At 33.7% G+C, this 9,487-nt stretch overlaps 1 protein-coding gene across 1 annotated transcript; it reads right to left on the minus strand.

Annotated features, from left to right (window-relative positions):
- Nucleotides 1–720: 720 nt before the first annotated feature.
- LOC107005328 (ABC transporter C family member 8) lies at nt 721–6,560 on the minus strand. The gene is made up of 12 exons (XM_015203892.2): nt 6,425–6,560; nt 4,317–6,252; nt 3,912–4,232; nt 3,733–3,819; nt 3,055–3,639; nt 2,798–2,962; nt 2,415–2,709; nt 2,095–2,309; nt 1,626–1,931; nt 1,484–1,547; nt 1,138–1,377; nt 721–1,052 (listed from the first exon to the last, which is right to left on the minus strand). The coding sequence occupies exons 2-12, from the start codon at nt 6,090–6,092 to the stop codon at nt 919–921; spliced, it is 4,188 nt and encodes a 1,395-aa protein (XP_015059378.1). The 5' UTR covers nt 6,093–6,252; nt 6,425–6,560; the 3' UTR covers nt 721–918.
- Nucleotides 6,561–9,487: the final 2,927 nt, after the last annotated feature.

Consider the following 9,487-nt stretch of genomic DNA (forward strand, 5'->3'; position numbering starts at 1 on the left):
TGTATGTAGTCATAGTATGGTTCTCTAGGCACAAATAGGCAAACAAATAGAAGTTTCGAACACATTAAGAGGAAGATGTGAAGAAAATAAATTAAGTGAGGGTGTCATGATGGAATGTAATTAAAGGCAGAGGTGGCCAATGTGACATTAGAAACAATTGATGTTATGCTTAAATTACTAGTATATGCTACATAAAAATACCTGGATTGAGATGTAGGAACAGATGTGTATTGGGGGTCTATAGTAGGGATTTCTTTCAATTGGAGGTGTTTATATGAGGATTTTAATGTTTTGTTGGATTGTGCAGGATTTAGTCAGTGGTGAAGAGGAAGTTGGGCAGAGATACAACAAAGGAGAAGAATAGAAAAGGGAATTAGAGGTTGTTTGCAGGGAGGGTGAAGGTTTGGTAGTTGAATTGATGTGGGAGTTATTTGCGGCAGTGTGGTGAGAGTAGGGAAGATACCTGTTGTTTAGATAGGTGTACGTTGTTTCCAAACGGGTGTGACTGTATGGAGGAAAGAGTTTTGTTGGTAGTAAAATAATTAAATGGAGAATTGTGGTGTGAATGTTTGGTAGGGAAGGGTATTGTTGAAAAAAAAAGAATTAAAAGGAGAATTCTGCATTGTGGTTGAGCCACATAGGCAGTGGTAAGATTCTCCTATATATATATATATATATATATATATGATTTATATGAGTTAAAATGAATGTTATTTTGTGTAAAATTTCTATTTTATAGGGGGTTTATGAAAATTAGGGATAACATCATTAGCATGAATAACGGCAAACATGTCCTATCCTATCAATAAATGAAAAGAACAATACAGACATTCTCAACCAGATAATTGTAGCATCTATTAGGATTGACGGATTTAGTCGGGCTTCAATACAGGCACCCTGATGATCCAAGAAAAAGAACTAGCTAGTATGGTAGCTATTTAGTTTCTGAAGAGAACTCCTTCTGCAGCTGGACCAATATTCTGCCACAAGTTTAGCAAAAGAAGAATTGGTTTGCATGAGTGTTGAAGGCTGATCATACTCCACAAGCTCCCCTACAATAATAATTACAAAATTTGCATTAGACATCTTTGTTACTGAAATTGATACTCCATGTTTACAACTATAAATAAAACATACCAAAAGAAAGGACCATGACCATGTCACTGTCTATAACAGTAGGAACTCTGTGAGCAACAGTTATTACTGTGCAGTTAGAGAATTCTTCTCTTATAATTCTCTGCAGAATTGCATCAGTAGCCGAGTCGATAGAGGCGGTTGCTTCATCCAATACTAAGATTTTGTTCCTCCTCAAAAGGACCCTGCCTAAACAGAAGAGTTGTCGTTGCCCCATACTCCAGTTTTCGCCTTCATCACTGACTGTTGAACGCGGACTCAAACATAATAAGTGTATGATATGTCACACAAGTCAAAATGATAATAATTGCTATTTGTTAGTACTATATTTGTTAAAAATGTAACTCACCAGAGGAGTCTAATAGGTTTGGAAGTGTACTAATTGTAGCCTTAAGCTGGCATTTCTCTAGAGCCTGTAAACCATAAGTATTATTCAAGATATTATACGAAAAATTTGGCGAGTATTGTGTTGATGAGTTGCAGAATTTTACCTTCCATATCTCATCATCAGAATAGAGACCTAAAGGGTCCAAATTTGTTCGAACGCTCCCCTTGAAAAGTGTTGGTTCTTGAGGGATGATGCTGAGTTTTGATCTTAAATCCTTGAGACCTATAGAACAAATGTTGATGTCATCTATGAAAACTTGCCCACTGTAAGGCTCTACTAGGCGAAACAACGCACTTATAAGTGTCGTTTTGCCACTTCCTGTCCTTCCTACAACTCCTATTCTGGTCCCCTCGCGGAAAGTGCAAGTTATTCCTTTGAGAACTAATGGAGCATTTGGACGATATCTAATCTGCAATCGAACAAGAACTGTAGAGGTTAGATATAATATGATGCACAATATTTACTAACTGTTACTATGAAGTGTACAGGAACTGCATCCTAAGCACAGAGGCAACATCCATTTCCGGATGTTTGTTGAGTATGTAGAAGACTAAAATTTGTAATTAGCTTACCTTAAGATCCAACAATTCTATTCTACCCTTGGTAGGCCACGACGATGGTGGCCTATTGTCTTCCACAATTGCTGGAGGCTCTGGAGGTATACACATGAACTGTTTGATCCTTTCAGCTGAAATGACATAGTTTGCTAAGTTGCTATACCATCTGCTTAAGAAAACTTGAGTGTTGGTAAGTGCCAATGCATAAGAAAGAGAGAGTCCGACAAGCCCTGAATGAAAGCAAGAAGAAAAACTATAAAGAGCTTGGAGAAATCTCGAAACACCTCCATAGAAAGATGTTAATATCAACTGGTGCAAATGACAGAAATGACTACCTGTAGAGACATAACCCTTTGGGATCGAAACTAGGAGAAAAGAGGCGGTGAATAGAGTGATGTTTTGAAGTGCTTCGGTTCTCAAAACTAACCACTCCAGAGCACCATTTGAGCAAAGAAAGACTTGTGCATCTGCATCGACAAGTTTTAGGTAATTTTGAAAGAATCTGTCTACTGCTCCAAATGACCTTATTGTGGCAACTCCAAGTGATGTCTCAGTTACATAATTCATAACAGGAGCCTTTGTTGTCCCATTGATTCTCATCAGCTCCTGGGCAGAGGGTTGATAATGTCCCTTCAGATACAGAAAAAAAATATTAGTACAAATTAACAAATTATCTTAGCTTTACGATTAAAAGTATTTAGCGGAAATGAAACTTCACCTGGACATATTTTGAGCCCACTGTAGCGATGATGCCCACAAGGAGAACCTGCCATGTAACTGAGGCCATAATGCCAATTGTTACAAGCAACTCCATTCCAGCAGCCATCACAAATGCATAGGAGAATGGGATGTCGTAATCTAATACACTCAAATCTGATGAAGCCTGATGATCCAGATTAGTAGGCAACAATCAGTGAAACTTGTTCATGTCACAGTGTTTTCCGTAGACATATGTGCAAAAGAAAAAAATGTTACCCGGGTTAATATCCGCCCAACTGGGGTAGAGTCGAAGAACAACATAGGAGCATTGAAAATTGAACTTGTGAAACCAGAAAAGAAGGCTTTAGATGCTTTTAATCCCAGGAGAGCTGCAAAAAGAGATCTGAGGTACACGAAAAATGCACTAACTAATGACACTGAACTATAGACACCAATAACCATGATATGACTAATTTTAGGACTTTGAATTGCAACTGCTAGCCAGTAACTTGCAGCAGCCTGAAGACCAACAAATCCAGCCTGAGTAAGTATGTTGGAACAAAGGAAGAGCGTTCCTTTAGAGATTACGACATAGTCTAGGAAGATCTTCCACATTGCACTTTCACTTTCTTTTTCTTCCTCATGTGTCAATTGTATTCCGGGCGTTAGTGTAACTTCTTTTTGGCTGTTTTCTTTTATAATATCAGTCTCTTCTAGCTCATGCGATTCATCTTTATAGGTACGAGGATCAAGTCCAGCTACAGCATCTCTGTGAGCATTCACAAGTTGTTCAAAGGCCATCCCAGACATCAATAGCTCATTATAACTTCCTGATTGAGTAATTTGTCCACCTTCCATTACCTGGTAAAACAATTAGCAGATAGCTGTAAATAATTGACGTGCGATAAATGAATACAAGCTGGAAAAAGATTCTAACTAGTCCACATTAGTTACCAGAATTTGGTCAACCTCGGAGAGGAACTCCACTTGATGAGTAACAAGAATAACTGTTTTATTCTTTAGAGCAGTCATAACACAATCCTGCAATTATGTGGAAACAACAAAATGTTGTTGTTTCTTTGGTCAGTAAATGTTAACATGCATGATAGCAAGTTTTTCACAGTTAACCTCACATTAAAAAGAGTTGCTGCTGTGTGTGCATCTACGGCGCTAAAAGGATCATCAAGAACATAGATATCAGCATCATTATATACAGCTCGAGCAAGTTGAATCCTCTGCTTCTGTCCTCCACTCATATTAAGACCTCGCTGACCTATCTCCGTGAGGTCACCATAGTCAAAATTATCAATATCTTTGTCTAGAGCAGATACCTTTACCGCTTCATGATATTTGTTTTCATCCATTGACTTTCCAAACAGTATGTTATCACGGACTGTTCCACTCTGGATCCAAGCGGTCTGAGAGACATAAGCGATGGATCCATATACATGTACCTAGAAACAATTGCAAGGAGAGTTGAAATCAATTATAGGAGATACTTAAGAAGTTCATGATATGAGGATCGCGTTACGACTCACTGTTCCTGCAGTTTTTGGTATTTCTCCAAGTATGGCATATAGAAAGGATGATTTCCCAGCACCAACTGGTCCACAAACTGCAATCTTCTGTCCTCTTCTTGCTTGAAAATTTAAATTTTTAAGCAATGCATCAGGTGACTGCGGATCCCAGGTGAAATGACCACCTACTATACGAACACTATGATCTGAATCCTCTCGAGGAGATGTCACTGCATCCTCCGGTTTGATTTCATCTTCAAGTAGGAAACTATTTATCCGATCAAAAGAAACTTTGACTTGAATCACAGCTGACAGCGCTTCTGGTAGATATCTAACAGGTTCCGACATGGTCCTTAAAGCTGCCAACACAGTGAAAATTGTAGCAGCATTAAACGGCGCACTCCTGAAAAACACAAGTCCTAAGAAGATGACACATGAGACTATTGTTGGGGACATCCAATACAGCAAAGTGCTATAAGCTTTCATAATCTGAGTTTCAGCCAACCATTTGAATTCATCCTCCCTATGTGAGTCAATTGAGTTCTTGAAGTGTTCTTCCCATGACTGTAACTTGATTATCTTCATACTATTGAGAATCTCAGACATGAACCTGAGACGTTTATCTTGGGCGATCATAAATTCAGCCTGACATTTCTGAAGTATCTTGGCAAATGGCACATTCAGCAACCCACAGATAATGAGGGGTACTAAACCTGGAATTGCCCCGAGTCCTACAACTCCGAAAAGTACACCAACAGCTAAAAATATTTGTAGGCCAGAGCTCCATCCTGTGTGAAACCACATCAGAGCTTCTCCCATCCGGTAAGCATCCACAGAAATGTAGTTCACTATCTCTCCAGTTGAGTGCCTACGTCTGCCTAAACTCGAGAGCTTGAGTTGTTTCTGATAAACTGCCACCATTAGAGCCGATCTTATTCTCATACCAACCCTTCTCGAGTAGAAAAAGAAATGTCGAGAAGAAAGAGAATCAACAAGCTTGTCAACAACCAAGCACCCCAATAAGAGAACACCTTCAACAATAGTTCTTGTCTCGCTACTTGAATAAGCCACGAATGCATATAGCATTAAAGGAGAAACTACAACAGCAATAATCCTGAGAAATACTAATGCTCCTGCAAGAACCATTTCTTTCCAGTAAACTCTTGCTATGGCCTTAATGAGAAAGTCCTCTGAATTGTCCTCTCCTTGGAGAGATTTCCATTCACGAGACAGTTGCTCGTAGGCTAAGATGGCCTCATCTTCATATCCTAGACAAGGAATATCTTCAAGAGCTAAAGTTTTTGAGTTTCCTAGACCAAGCAAACCATTAACCCAAGAAAATGACAATTTGCCAAAAAGACTAGTATTTCCTATACTAATTAGTTTGTCATCAGGTCGATCAACGAGTAGAGGTTCCAACAAACTCTGCTTCGATGAAGAATGAGAAATGATTTGATGAAAGGTAAGTAAGGCATAAAAGAAAATCAAGAAAGTGACTAGCCATGTCACCAGGTCTAGTATTGGGACGCTGCGAGTTTTCATGGATACTTCAATATTAAGAGTGGAACTCAACAGAAAGAAAATCACCCACCAAGAAGATATCAGTATTTGAATCAATTTAGATCCTTGAACAAGCAACGATACAGTTAAACTGATCCAAATCATTCCGCAAACAAAGCAATGTAACCAACTAAGATGACTAACACCACCATCTTTACTACTAATAAATTTCCATAAACCAAGACCAAAATACACAATGCTTACAAGAGCACAACAAACAGAAACTCCTATAGCCATCCAGTCCCTCCTGCAACCACCACTAGTAAGTCTGAATTTTCTCACAAGACCGACAAGAAGGAAAAGAAAACTAACAAGAGATTCAAGGCATCTACTATTGCTCTATGGATGCATAATGAACTCCAACTGAATTCTCCTCCACACATCCACAAGAACTTGCCTGCAGTATTCAAATATATCATGAATCTCAGACTCAAAATTAGTCAAGAAAATATAAAGAATGTATTGATACAAAAGGAACTTGCTCGAAAACATTTAATTTGAAATCATTGAACTTTTGAATAAATCAAAGATACTTAGTCCATTCAAATGAAAAACTAAGTAGTGGATACCAAGTTGAAGAGCCTGTGCAGAAGCCATTGTTAGATAGCTGCCTCTAAACAAATGGTGCAGATTATAAACATGTACACCAACAACTCACTACCTATACATAGGTGGACAAATACTATTTATTTTTATTTTTTTTGGATAAAAGTATCCTCACCACTCCTTATAAAAGTGGTTCACGTATATCCTATCGTTACTAAATCGGCTATTATAATTTTTTTAAAAAGTATGTAAAACATAAAATAAACAAAAACAAAAAATGAGATTATTATATAAAAATAAGGTGCAAGCACGTCTAAAGTTCATTGTACTTTTTTTTGGTTCCACTTTGCAATGTTCAATTATATGTTATCAGGATAGCTAATTGACTCATTATCCTTGGACGTAAGGATTAAGAAAAAGCAAAGTATCAGGGGCTAAGCATACCTTCCGCTCAGGAACAAGATAACTAATTTTGAAATAACTTGTTCCCAATCAAACGACTCATTATATTCTTGCTATTTTTGGAACTCGCGCGTCATTTTCCTTTACATTCCGATTATTTTTGGAACCTATTATTTTTGTTCTTCCAAAAAATCAATTCTCTTTTTATAGTGAAAAAACATAATTAAAATTACGGCTAAATTTTTTATAGTAATTATGAATTATATCATTATTTTTAAAATTATTTCAAAACCATAAAAAAAACCTCAAATATTCAATAAATATGAAATAGAAGAAGTATTTGTTATTATAAGAGTCTTTCGGACATTGTTGTTTGGAGGTGAAAAGTTTTTTTTTTTCTTTTGAGAAAAAACATTTTTTTGGAAAAAAAATAGTTTTTGGCGAATTTTCAAAACTGTTTTTAATTGGAAGAGGAAGCAATTTTTATAATTGTTGAAAAGAAACTAAAATATTATGTTTCTTAAAAAGCAGAAGCAGAAAATTTTTTTCTTGAAAACTAAAATATCGTTCTCATATATACATTTTATCATTATATATTTCTTATTAACTAATTAGCATTCAAGAATTTTAATTTTGTATGTAATAATTTTTATATTTTATATATTATTTTATGTTTTATTTTACATAATCAGAAATAAATGTAATAACAACATTTTCGTAGGATTAAAAATATGAAGGACTTTATTTATTTAAGTTTATTTTTCTTGATATTTGAATTATATTTAAGTCATCGTGTTAATACAATATTTATATTTTATTTATTTATAATATTGACTGAAGATTTAAATATGTATATTATTAATTTAACTAAAAATTTTCTAATAGATATTTATAATTTTTCTCTATAAAACAATCTTAATATTAAAAGTACATTGATGTTTACACTTTTTCGTAATTCGGCTCTCAAAAACATTTTTTTGTAAAAATAACCAAACACGATTGCTTATCAAAAGAAATTTTTAAATGAAAAAACAAATACAAATTACTTTTTTTCAAAAACACTTTTAAAAAAGTACTAAAGATAAATAATTTTTAGCAGTAATGTTAAAAATAACTCCTTCATTTTCCCTAATGCATGTAGATAAGATAGCCACATTAAGCTAAATAAAGTATTCCTTCAACTTAACGGGCTTCGCGCGATAATAATTTTTGAAATAGTTATCTTTTATTAAAATTCAAGTTTTAATCTAATCTATTGTTGATATTTGCTTTCCACTGATTTAAATCTTTTTAAAGTCTGACAAAATTTGATAAAAAAAATTGATCCATTATATAACCTTATGCCGTCAAATAGAATAAAAATATATTTACTCTACTTGAGCATGTGAAAGTAAATAATAATACTTGATTTTTTTACAGCATCTCTTTAATCCATCGCCCTTTTATCATTTTGACCATGAATTATTATTTTCTTGAGAGTTGAATCCTGAAACAAAATGATGTTGGCATTAAAAAAAATATTTTTTGTGAATTGACTTTGAAGCTGAATTTTAAAATTTAAAAAATTAATAAAAATATTTTTCACCTTTTCACTTTAAATTAATTATAAAATTCAAAAAACAACTTTTCTTTGTGTTCACATAAAAAATTTAAACGATTAATAATTTTGAAATAATTATTCTTTATAAAATTCACAATTTTCACACTAAAACGAAGCTTTAATCTGTCTACTCTTTACCTTCATTTTCTTTATCCTTCTTTTTGCCCTTACTTCTCTGCTCCATTTCAAAATAAATAAGTATTTTCACAAAATAATATATTTAATAATTATAACATTACAAACTAATAATTTTATCATATGGCTATTATGTGGGTGGGTGTTCATGTATTGCTCTTATGTACATGAGTATTATTGTACCTTATCCTTAATATAATCTTTTTAGAAAAAAAGTTAGATGATAAATGTTTGTAGCTTAAAAAGAGAAAAATGTAAATACCTGAAATAAATTTATACTTCACTAAGAAATTGAATATTTGCTAACACTTAATTATTAGCATCGGAACAGAAATTGGTAAAAGATATCGTAATAAATAATATATGACAAATAATTTAACTAAAATTTGAATGATTTTCAGTATAGTTTTCTTCTTCTTTGCATGTGTTATAAAATCAAACTGTCATTTATGATTTTTTACCTCTCAAAAAAAGTTTTGAATCCTTTTACATGCGGTGATGGCAGCAATACTTTCAACAATTTTAAAGTTCTTGATAATCAATAAAGAATCTTCAATCAACTTATATTTCAACCTGCTAACTTAATTTTTTTTGACCATATGATTCATCAAATTATCCAAATATGATAAAATCATAAGTACTCTGAGAATTTAAAAAGTTTTAAAAAGAATATGTGTAGAAAAGAATAATAATCATGAAACATATTAAACTTCCTTTTCGTCAACAAAAAAATTATTCAAATTTATTAGTTCGTTTTGTTCTTGAAAGTAATCATATTTCACATTTTGTAAATCCTAACCTTTTATCATCAAATTATCTCTATTCATAATCAACTCTGGAAAAAAAATATGGCATGCTAACAATCCAACTAAAAACAAGATATTAGATTAAGAAAGCTACATTAGGAAAGGACATATGATCTATGTATAACACAAAATAATAGACTACC

This window comes from Solanum pennellii, chromosome 12 (assembly GCF_001406875.1).
Source record: "Solanum pennellii chromosome 12, SPENNV200".
In the NCBI taxonomy this organism is placed as follows: Eukaryota; Viridiplantae; Streptophyta; class Magnoliopsida; order Solanales; family Solanaceae; genus Solanum; species Solanum pennellii.

What these genes read in the sequence shown, in the direction of transcription:
- LOC107005328 (XM_015203892.2), bottom strand. Translation starts at nt 6,092, where the DNA reads ATGGCTATAGGAGTTTCTGTTTGTTGTGCTCTTGTAAGCATTGTGTAT. An exon ending in CCGAGGTTGACCAAATTCTG is followed by an intron (nt 3,640 to 3,732) that starts GTAACTAATGTG and finishes TTGTTTTACCAG; the next exon opens with GTAATGGAAGGTGGACAAAT. An exon ending in AAAGGGTTATGTCTCTACAG is followed by an intron (nt 2,310 to 2,414) that starts GTAGTCATTTCT and finishes GCTTTCATTCAG; the next exon opens with GGCTTGTCGGACTCTCTCTT.